Genomic DNA, 13,047 nt, shown 5'->3' with positions numbered 1-13,047 from the left:
AAAATATATACTTTAGGTACACATATTTAGTCATTGTTTTCTGTTGTACCATTAAAGACAATTTTGATTAAGCCTACTTCTATACAAAATTCTTCATAGATATTTTTTTAGGGAAAAAAATGTCACTAGTAAGCATTAAACAAAATAATTTACATATGACGGATTAAATGATTTACTAGAGAAACAAAACAAGGAACAAGGAGGCATATTTTCGTAATATCCTGAAGGTACCAAAACATTAAAGTTACAAATATGCAGTTAAGAAAAATAAAAATTATAAATAGGTAAGTGCATGTATGTATCTATATACGGGTGTATAAATATTTTTAAGAGAACTTTCAGATAAAGCAGCCACCTAAAAGAGTAAGTCTCTATGACATATGTCACAGCCAATTTAATTTTAATAATGTGAAATTACATTTGTCACTTATTAGTGACAGTACTCACCACTAGTGACACTTTGAATAGACAATAACTGGGTTTTGTTACTAATTGCCAAAGCTCAGCATTGAATGGACAGTGATGGGAGTGAGGGTGCAATTCTTTTTTTAAAGAGCAGGAAAGTAAATCATATTATTACATGACACTTAGATATTAACTTGTCAAATTGGTCAATATCTGTCATTGTGGTAGCTTCAAGGAAAAAAACAATAAAAATCACTAGTATTCTTTGGCTTCAGGTAAAACATTTGCAAACAGAAGTATTGGTAAGTATGTTAACCCACTAAGATAGATTTTCCTTTATGTGAGTCATTTTTTTTTGGATATATTTATGCCATGTTTTTGGGTTTTTTTTCGGAAAAGTAATATTTATTCTTTTGAAATACATGAATATGAGTGATAGACAACAGCTCAAAGAACTCTCAAATCTGGATCAGTATGTAGTAATAGACAGTAACGTAATATCCAATGTCAAGGTAATAGTTCAAAAGCCAATTAAACAATAATAGCTAATGTTTATTGAGCAATTATTAGGTACCATATACCCTAGGCTAAATTATTTACATGCATCACCTAATATACTCCTTATAGAAACCCAATACAATTTTATGGATGAGGACACTGAGGCTCAGTTATTGAACCTAAAAATGTAGATTTGAAGTTTGATCATTTCACTTTAGAGCTGATATTCTTAACTACTAAGGTATTTCCCCTCGTGATGGCTTTGCTAAAATCAGGATAGTGGTTTATTGCCCCTAAGTTAAGGAGTTCTTTCTTTTTGATGCTTCTATAGCTTTGTGAATTTGTCTTTGCAATTATAATTCTGTGCTATTTTTTTTTTTAAAGTATCCTTCAATATCTTGAAGGAAAGAACTATCTTCCTTTTATGTTTGCACAGTAATAAAGAGCAAAGCCTGTGTTATATAGTATATTCGAGGTCCTGCTTATAAGATTTCATAAAATAAGCTAATATATTCACCGATCTAATAATGATATTTGAAACACATTTCCTTAACACCAGGACTCTCACAAACAGAAATGACACGATAGAGAGTAAAATATGGTTGGAAATCCAGGACCAAATGCACAGTTATATATGTTATTGCTCACATTTCTTTATCTATCGAACCACAGAGCTGGTGTGCATGATTCCTTTCCAGTTCTACTTTGTAGAAATAGATGATATGGAAAGCTTAAACTTACTGTTATAAGTGATGTTAAAGCCACGTCCCGACATTGAATGGTCAGCTTGAAATTCTAATCGCAGTATATGACTGTTACTAGTAAGGTGGGAAGGCACCTCAGCCCCAGTAAAGGTTCCAAGAATTGGGGATTCTGGAGAGTCACCATCTTTAACAGCAAGGAAGTCGAACTGGGATTCCAGATCGAAGTCATTAAAAGAAAGGTGTATCCGACTCCCTGGATCAGAGATTATTGTCCAGATGCAGTTTAAATTGTTTCCATACCCTTCTGGGTAATCAGGAGAAAGGACTGTACCCATTGGTGCAGTAAAGTTAGAGAGACAAGGAACTGTTAAAATAAGATTAGAAAATACCATGAATAATCAAAAGTAATATTTTACCATATTGTCCTATCTTACAATTCAGATAACTATAGTAAAAAAAATTAATATTGAACAATGTAAAGTATCTTATAAGACAGAAAAGTTACCGTTTGTACATATTAGAAAAGGCTACTAGTATTTTTTGATGATTGTATGCTTAAGTATGCACAAAATATAATTGAAGTAATAACCGCAATTTATTTGACATTTATCATGTTCATCTTAGAGTGCTGTGCAAAGTTTTTGTTTCTGTGTCTCAAAAATAATGTTGGAGAAATAGAGATTTTGTAGAAAGCAATAATGTTCATGAAATAATTAAAGACACAAAATAGCATGTGACTATTAATAGAAATGGGATGATGTAGCCCAGAGAAAACTTGTAAAGAGAGTGGTGACTCAGTGAGTTTCATTCTACCATGGTCATGGGATGCTCTTACAGTTTAGAACACAGACAAGGAGATGAATTAACTTTTATAATGGACACCACTGGTGGCAAACACTGGAAAACCAACTAAACTCTCACACCATATTAAGACGAAGTCCTCCTCCCTCAAGTTTTCTTTTTTTAACTTTTAAAAACATCTGACTTAAACATTCACATAGAACATTTAGAAAGCAGAAGCTGGATACATAGAAAAGTAAATCATCACACAGAGAAAATCATTGTTAAAATAATGATGTATTTTCTTCCAGTAGTTTTTATAACATATTTTTAACAAAATTGAATTCATACAATTTTGCACCAAATTTTATTGACAAAAGGTATGTAAATAAAGTATGTAAATAAGCCTCAAAATATTTTGCTAAATTTCTGCCTAGAAAAGTTATAATTTATACTGAAATATAACAGAAATATATTACAGAGTACAACACCCTTACCAACACAAAACTGTTCAAATTTTCCCTTTCTTATTTGATAAGAAAAACGACATCTGTACAAATTGGCCACTTCTTTGCCTACTAGCGAAGTTGAAGATTTCTCTTATATTTGTTAGCCATTTATATTTTCTCTTTTTGGAATTATCTGCTCATGAACTCTAATCTTTTGAGACTATGAACTCTTAGTTTACAATATTCACACAATATTTCAATTTGCACATTTTGTTATTTTGTTAATATTTTATTATAATTTATTTTAACTTGAATATTAAAAATAATAATCTGCATTTTTCATTGCTTTTAAGTTTAGGTTTTTTTAACTTTCAGGAACTAGGTCACTATCTATCTCTATCTACAGAACTATAATGACAAAAATTAAATTATATCTACATGTACATGTAAAATATGTAAAAGAATCATAGAAATTATATGAAGTATCACTCATTTTTTTTTATATGTAATTTCTAACTTAAATTTGCTTTTCTCATGGAATGATGTTAAGAGTTGAAACCGGGGCTTAGGAACTGACAGTCATGGGGTTGAATCCAAACTTGCAATCATGGGGCTGAATGCAATTGTATTTGCATTGTTTTTTTCCTATGCCCCACTAAAAATATGAGATAATTTTTAAAATTATCACACTTGACGGGATAAAACCTGGATCTCTAGCTTCTCCTGAAAAGTCGATGAATTACAGTTTCCTGTCACTTCCTTCATGGGTACACATGTTCCCTCTTCACACTTTCACCTGCCTGCATCCTGGAATCATTTGATTCTATAACCCTTGATCTAAATTAAGGGTCAGCAAACTTTTTCTGTAAAGGGACAGATAGTAAGTGCTGTGGCTTTACAAGCCGCACTTGTCTCTTCTGCAACTAGTTATTTGGTGCAAAAGTAATTGCGGTTTAAAGGGTTAAAAAAATAAATTGCAAAAACTGTTACTACTTTTGCACCAACCTAATAACTCTGCCACTGTAACAGGAAAGCTGCCATAGACAACAGGTAAATGAAAGTAAGTGGTTATGTTCCCATAAAACTTTATCTACAAAAGTAGGATTCAGGCCAGATTTAGCCCACAATTCATAGTTTGCAAATTTCTGATCAAAATGACCCTCACCTGGGGCAAGGGCTAGCCAAAATCTATCATGTTATCCTCCCTTATCAGAGAGATAGGTAGATGCCTATATATACAGTAGTTTGCCCATAGTGTCAGTTTTGCTTTCTGGGTTTCCGTTACCTGCAGTCAACCTTGGTCTAAAAATGTCAAATGGAAAACTTCCAGAAATAAACAATTCATAAGTTTTAAATTGTGGGCTCTTATGAGTAGCATGATAAAATCTTGTGCCACGCTGCTCCATCCATGCAGGTATGTGAATCATCCCTTTGTCCAGCATATTCACCTTGTTGCATGCTGCCCATCCATTAGATACCTAGTAGCCTTCTCGGTTGTCAGATACATTGTCTAGGTATTAGCATCACAGTGCTGGTGTTCAAGTAACACTTATTTTACTTAATAATGGCCCCAAAGTACAAGAGTAGTGATACCAGCAATTCAGATATGACAAAGAGAAGCCATAAAGTGCTTCCTTTAATTGAAAATATGAGTACAACACATTTTGAGAGAGAGCTCATTCACATAAATTTTTATTATATATCATTATATATGTCAAATTGTTCTATTTTATTATTAGCTATTGTTGTCTCTTACTCTGCCTAATTGATCAATAGAACTGTATCATAATTATGTATCATAGGAAAAAAACATGGTATGTATAGGGTTTGATTCTGCCCATGGTTTAGGGCAGAATCCATTGGGGGTCTAGAAACGTATCTCCCTCAGATGAAGAGGGACTACTGTACTCTAAACCCTTCATTATATTAGATGCACTTTTTATGTAATTTCCTTTGACCTAGTGTTATATTTCTGTGAATATCATGCTAATTTTATGGTAATAACTTCACGTTATGCTTTAGTATCCACATAAGCATCTATTCTTGCCTGTATTTTTACCTAGCTTTATGTCAAGGCACTAAGTCAAGTTCCCAAAGAAATTATGTTAGAATTTTTATTGAAAAATAAAAGCATGACCTTATAAGCATGTCTATATAATTTACATACTTCATATAATATCTTCTCATTCAGAGACATAGTGTCCATGTCTTTTTTTTCTCATAAAATTTCCTATTCTCAATAAGTTGGTAATTTTTTTCTATGAGTTATATGGATTTATGTAAGGATTATTTCTATAGTTTTTTATAACTTTATTTTTCTTAAAAATTCTCTTTCAATTATACTTTCAAATTAGCTATTGTTGGTATATAAGGAAACTATTAATTTCTCTATATTTATATATCAGGATGCAGGACTTAATTCTCTTTAAAATAGTAAAAAAATGTCCTCTAGATTTTCAAGAGTTTTCAAATTTGTTTTAGTCAGCATTATTTTAAATATCTTATTAAATGCATTTTAGCATCTATTAAAATGATCTAAAATATTTTCATTTTTAATGGGGTATATAACATTAATAGATTCACCAATTGTACAGTGACATTGTCTCCTTGGAAGAACCCCTAGCACTAAAGATCTTCAAGTAAAATCTTTTGAAGTATTAATAAGCTTTAGATGATGCTGACATAATCAAATCAGACTCTCCTAATGTAGTTTCTTCTCCCACAACAGGAATTTCACAAGGTGATCTCGGTTAGATGAACACCGGCTCTAACATGAAAGAGTTCTGTTAAAGGGGTCAGCGCACTCTTACCCTCCTAGATTTCCCGAAGATCAAGCAAAATATACTTTAACTAGGGAAATTTATGCCAGATTCTAAAAATACCCACTTTGCTGAAATGTAAGATGTTATCATGGCAATATGTATCTAGAACACTATAATGAGAAACAGTAATGCTTACTTGCTATTTTTCGTATTTTTTTTTTTTTTGAGTGTGCAATATATATATTAGAAAATGGCCTGTATTCACTTTAAAAGGTCTCAGTTCTTTTAAAGTGATAATCTCAAAATGTTAAATAATCAACATTTTTAATAAAGGAAAATGTACATTTTGCAGCATATATTATAATTCAGATAAAATGTAGACCTTAAAAAAGACTACATTTTTATTAAACCAGTAAAATATTAAAGTAAGGTTTGTACTAATGTCTTTACAGGTAATAAAGATTTTCACAAATGAAAAGCATTATCATTAAAAGTTGGATACAGATGAAAAGTCCAACTAAGATTCAAAAATTTCAATATTGCACTCACACCTGGTAAGTCGTATTTGTTGGTAATGAAAATAGTATTCAATTGAACCTAAAAGTGCATTAATGTATAATAAAAATTATGTTTTTGTTGCAATTAAATTGGTATGTTTTAATGTATTTGAAGAAATACATTATTTTAATCCAAGCATACTGTATATCATAAACATTAATGAATTTTATTTTGTGCAATATAAATAAATGGCATTTAAGGATGCATTAAGTGTGAGCATCTACAAGCAAAAATAAGTTTATGCATTATACATGGAATATAAGCTTTAAATATTTTAAGTGTTTTTGATTGCAAATAAGCATATACTATCATATTAAAATAAATGAGTCTATTAGAATTAGCTTAGATGTATAATTTCCATAAGTATGCTATCTATAAAGTATAAAGTGCCACCAATAAAGTGTTTTGAGAACACATATAATATATACTTTGCAATTACCAAGTGAACTATGTTAACTTTATTTAAATCTGTAATGAAATTTATAATTTGGCATAAGCACACTTGTTAAAGATAGTGTCACAAAGTGCTACTAGTTCAAAAATAATTACACGGTTCCAGCTCTTTGCAATTAATTACAAAAGCAATTATATGCGAGGACAGGGTAACATATGCTATCTGGAAGCAAAGCATTTGGTACTCACAGATACAGATGGGTATGTTTGCAGACCATTGGTTATTCTCTTGACAAACAATGGATTTCTCTCCAATTAATTCAAACCCAAACTGGCATTCGAACCTTAAAACATCACGATTAGAAAATCCATCGCCTTCTCTAATTCCATACAAAGGTGTACCAGGATCTCCACAACTTTCTTTTTCAATTTCTGTAAAAATAGATTAAAGTCACTTTCCAAGGGTTTCAGGCATATGATGTCCATATATCCCGTTTAGTACACGCACACTCTCTACAGCTGAGATATTTCAGAGCAAAAGTTCTCCAATCTTATTTTGTTGTTGTTATTGTTGTTTCTTTTGATCCGCTTACGGACCTAATTTGATGAATTGATCAAAATCAAATTCAGATTTTCTGTCTGTACTGTGCATATACTTACACATACATATGTATTTTCCCCAAATCCCAAAGACTGTTCTTGTTTTTGTAATCTGTACATGATACAGTAGATCCTTAGATTGCGACCAGGATATGACATAAATTTTCTGCCTGTGTATCCTTCCAGCAATCAATAAACACCTTTCACACATGATCTGCCATGTTCCCTGATACTAGTTGGTTGAATTACTTTCCTAACCAGAACCCCCGCCCCCCGCAAAAAAACAAAACAAAAACCTCCTTAGGGCAGGAATCCATTTTGTGTTCCAAATTACCCGGATATGTTACTCAATAAATGTTCTTTGCAGGAATTAAATTGAAGAGGTTGAAAAAAATTCTCTTAAGAGCATATTAAAACACCCTTTTGTCCACATTCAAAGAAACTCAGAATATCTAGGATCTTCATTGTGAAGCTATAAATGTCCATAGTAATTTGCTGTGGTGGTTTGGTTTTTAAGATATGGAGCCATCTTAACACAGGTGTCCTCAAATAACAGCAAAAATCATAAAAATTAAAATTAAAAAAATATGAGATGAAGTTATGGCCTCTTAGGACACTCCAACAATCACACATTCTTAGTTCTTCTGTAATTCATCACACCATTTTGGTGTGTATCTTTACAGTTCTTTTTCCAAGTTTTTATAATTATGCAAAGACATATACAATATATAATATTAACATCTGCATTTTATATAAATATAAAAATCCTCTCCAGAAAAACTATGTAGCACTGCTTCATATATGTATTATAAATTATGTTGTATTTAACTGTCAAAATTATTTTATACTTTCTCTTTCTTCACCAAACAATAATTTTGGAGATATATTTGAACAATTTATATCCTTTGAACTGGGTTTGATATTTTATTTTATCTATGACATAGTGAGTGACATTTGTCTATATGCATAGGGTACCAAAAAACTGTATACACATTTTAAGAAAGGAAAAAATTGTATTGAAATTGTAAAAATATACTCATATACTGATAACAAAAGATGAATACAAGTCATGCGTATACATTCTTTTGGCACCCTACTGTTGCCACGCAGCAGCCTACCCGTCTGTCTCCTCATACCTGCCCTAAAGAAAGGAGAGTTTGTCAGACGGATCCTTTCCGGGACTTTGCTTCACCTGTGTTCTTACACCTTATGTCTCCCTATTTGGCCCCAGAAAGATGGCTGGCTAGTAAAAGATGGGTACGACTCCCTACGGGGGGGCAGTGGGGCAACCCAAGCCAGACACAGCCATGTGGGGAAAATCTGGGGAACTCGTGGGGTCCATAGAGGTGGGCACAGCCCCTCACCCTCCCCCCGGCTAAGGAGAGCCTCTGCCTCTGTGGCTGCATTCCTTCTCACAAACCAGCAGGGGAAGTGACTCAATGATGTGCTCTCCATCTATTCATATGCATAAAGCTTTTGTCCCTTGGGGAAGTACTTATCCTGAGACTTAAGGTTCAGCTGCCTGCTGGCAAGGGTGATTGGCTTGAATCAGTTTCCTGTTATAACATATGGGATTCACAGATCATGAGATTGACAAGCTTTACTTCTTTTACTTCCACACCTAACTAATAAAAGCCATGTGTTGGCCTGACTCGGGGTTCAGTCATTGAGACTTGAGTTCCTTGGCCCCGCTTGCACTCTATTCTTGTCTACTGTCTTTCTTAACCTTGTGCCGCCCTCCTCGCTTCCCACAACTCTTGTAGTGCTGGACGCCACACCCTCCAGTGTGTGTGTGTGTGTGTGTGTGTGTGTGTGTGTGTGTGTGTGTGTGTATTTATTTTTTTTTTAATTTTTGTGTTGTTTTTATCCAGATTTAATATCAAGAGGTTAATAATTTTTCAAGTTTCACTAGTCTTTAGGCTAGTTTTTGTAACAGGGATAATTGGATCCTTGAGTGTTAGAACTTCCTAAAAAAGCTGTCTGAATATGACACAATTTTGAGGTAGATATCTGACCACCATTTCAATCTCTAATGTTATTTTCCTGCTGAAGGTTTTTGATTGTTTTGTTTTGTTTTTGTTAGAGAAGTGACTTTTTCCAAGGTTCGCCAGGTTAGTAGTTTAGTAGTAATAGATTTGTGTTACAGGATTTTAGGATACCTCTTTATAACTATATCATAAATCTTTCTCACTCATAGCTATTTATTTGTAGTCTTCCAGTTTTCTTTGCTCATACTTACAAAGGGTTGTGAAATGTATTAGTCTATCCAAAGAACCAACTTTTGCTGATCAATTATACTGTTTTGATTTTTATTTAAACATCTTCCTTTTTGTCTTTTGGAGTCCATCGGCAACTCTCTTTTGCATTATTTTGCTGTTCTTTTTCTACCTTGTGGAGCTATTTTTTTTAATAGCTTATTTTCAGCCTTTCTTGCTTCCTTAAAAAACTTGCCTTTATAAATTTTCTTTAGAGTATTGCTTTGATACAGAGCTTTTTTTGGTTAACTTCTAAATAATTTGTAATTTGCATTTTGATTTTCTCTTTAACTCATAAATAATTTCAAAGTGTTTTTAAATTTATGGTTAGGGGCTATCATTTTGTTGTTGATTTCTAATATTACTTAGTATCAGAATAAATATATCCAGGTCTCACAGTAGATAAATCCTTAAAATATACTCAATTTGTTATATTTGTCAAATGGAAATTGTTTATGCCCTTAATTCTCTTTTGTTTACCCTCTCTGACAATTTCTAGAAGAACTATGCTACAGTCCCAAATAGAGTATAGATTTTACCACATTTACTTTTAGTTGAATCAAGTGCACTTCACATAGTTTAAACCATCATTTAGTCACTCAATTTATTCAGCAAGTATTTATTTGACCACCTAAGATGGGACAAATTATGTTCTAGGTATGTGGGATCTATCAATGAATAAACAGACAGTGATTCCTGCTCTCTGGTCACATGAATTCCATCACGAGTTTATAAATAATAATAAATAAATAACATCATTTTTCAGAAGGTGATACATGCTGTGGGGAAGGTATCGAACAGGGAAGAGTGGGACTAAAGTGCTAGGTGATGGTGGGATGACACTGTTGCTAGGCTCAAAAATTTTATTACTCATCTACCATCTTATTGTAATTGTTTCTGTTATTGAAAGAATGAAAGAAGAGATTCTCTTTCACCTGAAAATGTTTTTATTTTGCCCTCACTATGAAATGATAGTTGGTAAGGTACAGAAAGTTAACTCAAAATTATTTTTCCTCAGCATTTTGAAGATGTTTTTCCTGGTCTTTTATCCATCCATTATTTCTGATGAGAAATATGATGTCAAACTGATTTTAATTCTCTTATAAAATTAATCTGTTTCCTGCTTCCTCTTTTCCTTTCCCATAAGTGTTATGATTCCCTTCTAGATTTGCTGCTTTAAAATGTATCATCTACCTAGATATTGGTTTTTAAATCTTTTTTTTTTTTTTTACTTGGTGCTTGATAGATTTCTCCTGTGAAATACATTGCAACCTTTTTTTTTTTTTTCAGTACTAGGAAATTTTTACCATTATTTCTTTTAAAATATTGTTTCTTACAGGCTCTCATCTCTCTGAAATTCCTTTACACTGAATATTGGAACTTTGGGATTTAACCTTTATGTCACTTAATCTTTTGAATTTTCATTATAAAAATTCTATATTCTGAATTCTAGAATTACATATATGTAAATATATATGTGGGTATGTTTATTATAAAGTCCACTTTACTAATTCATTGTGTACTTTTATTATATCCCAATTCAACCTATATACTGAAAAATTATGTTGCCATTTCCTGAATATTTAATAATTATTATTACTTTTTATTGTTTTATTGCCTATTATTTTTTTCACACATACAATCTCCTCTTATATTTATGAAGCTATCTAGTATAATTATTTAAAATTATTTTCTGCTTTTTAACTCTGGCTCCTTGGGTATAAGCAGAAGGGTACTTAGACAGCAGCAGAGTAAAGTTTCTTCTAAAGCTCATATTTAAAAATATTTTCAGTGAATCACAATGGGGGTTAAATCTATGAAGAAAGATACAGGCGAGAGTAGTTTAGGGGAGAACAAAACTCTTCATTTTAAGCAAGCTGTCCAGTGCTTACTTCTCTATCTAACCACACAGGCCCCGCACTCCCCATTTTCACCTTCAACCGCCCCTGCCTTCAGGTTTATTTGTCATAATATCAGAATCACATTGTACTTCTGGGTGCAAACTCCTCCCTCTATTGATCGCTGATGAAGTCACTTTTATGGTCTCCATCCTGACTTGATCAGCCTTCCTGCTTGGTAACTGACTGCATCGGACTCCCATTCCGTGTCTGGGTATTTGGCTCTGTAGCTGACATCTTTTCCTCTGTAGCAATTACTGCAGTTTGTCATGATTGCCAGTGGCATTCTCCCCAGAGGCTTCTGGCCCAGGTGCACGATGGCTTCCTTTGCTTCCAAAGAGGCACTGGTTTATGAAATTCTCAACTTACCACTGGACCTCCTATATATCTTTATATGCTTAATTATATTTATTTATCTTTGGGATCCCCTGCAGCCTTGTAACAACTGAAATTTTATCTTCCTATTCCTAAGGATCAGTAAATATTTGAAAATATGATTTCTATAATCTGTGTGTCAGGATCAAGAGTAAGTGCTTACTCAACTATTTTGAAGCAATATAGCTTTCTTTGTTTCTTTAATACAACATTCTTTTACAATCAAGGATACATTTTCAAATAAAGGTGAAATTTTTGAAGCAGCAATACTCTCTTATACTGAAAAGCAATATGCAGTAAGTAAAATAAACATATACCTATTAGATTCACTGCCTTTAAATATTTTTTTTTTTCTATCCAGGAAGCAAGACTAATATCTGAAGAAATAATTAATGTGCAACAAATGAGTGCTGCACGAGAAATATGGACAAAGAACAATTAATAATAGTAACTATCATTTATTGAGCATTAAAACTTACTGGCACTGTGAAAACGTATTTTAAAACATTCATTATATAATTTAATCATCATGACAACCCTATGAATGAATTATTTTCATCAACATTTGCAGATGAGAAAATAGAAGTTCAGAGAAGAAATGGCAAAGATTGAGTGTTTGTGCCACTTACCCCAGTTTATATGGTGAAATCTAATCCTCAACATGATGATTGATATTTGGAGGTAGAGTCTTTGGAAGATAATTAGGTCATGAGAGTGGAGCCTTCATGAATGGGATTAGTGCCCTTGTAAAAGAAGATTTTAAAGCTCCCTTGTGTCTTCTGCTAGAATATGTGAGGACACAGGAGAAGACAGCATCCTATGATGTTGGACTTTCTAGTCTCCAGACTATGATGTTTATTGTTTATAAGCCATGCAGCCTATAGTATTTTAGTTATAACAGCCAAACAGACTAAGACACTAACAGGCAAAATTTCAAAAAACTTGTGAATAGCAGAGTTTCGTTCTGTCTGACTCCAAAGTCTTAATCACCAAGCTGTTGTGGAGGAATCTCCATTCATTAATTACCTATTTATGAAACACTTATTTAGTTTATAATATATATCAAAAATAACACTGGGCAGTAGGGACATAGAGACAAATAAGATGAACAACAACAACAAAAAAGGACAAATAAGATGCAGCCTCCGTCCTTAAATGAGGGCCCAAAGAAGGTGTAGCAAAATCCTCTTAGAGTAGGTGACCCTTGAACTATCTTAGAGTTATCTCACTGAGTGAACTGGAAACAGTGAGGAAGGAAACATACTTCAGGTAGGAAGGAGAAGAGCAGTATGAGAAAAAAAAAAAAAAGATGTATTTTCCCTTCACTTTTCTTCGTTATGCGGTGGATTGGTGGAGTTAGTTAGGAGGCT

At 32.8% G+C, this 13,047-nt stretch overlaps 1 protein-coding gene across 6 annotated transcripts in view; it reads right to left on the bottom strand.

Moving 5' to 3' along the window:
* The window catches only part of CSMD3 (CUB and Sushi multiple domains 3), a 1,090,811-nt gene that overhangs the window by 401,021 nt on the left and 676,743 nt on the right, over positions 1–13,047 (bottom strand). For all 6 annotated transcript variants that reach the window (XM_074316364.1, XM_074316366.1, XM_074316365.1 and 3 more), the window contains 2 exons: positions 6,799–6,981; positions 1,645–1,971 (listed from right to left, as the gene is read on the bottom strand). In XM_074316364.1, the coding sequence (XP_074172465.1) occupies positions 1,645–1,971; positions 6,799–6,981 (510 nt within the window). The remainder of the gene's footprint in view (positions 1–1,644; positions 1,972–6,798; positions 6,982–13,047) is intronic.

The sequence above is a fragment of the Rhinolophus sinicus genome, linkage group LG12, assembly GCF_036562045.2.
Source record: "Rhinolophus sinicus isolate RSC01 linkage group LG12, ASM3656204v1, whole genome shotgun sequence".
Taxonomy (NCBI): Eukaryota; Metazoa; Chordata; class Mammalia; order Chiroptera; family Rhinolophidae; genus Rhinolophus; species Rhinolophus sinicus.
This window is presented reverse-complemented; position numbering and strand designations above follow the sequence as displayed.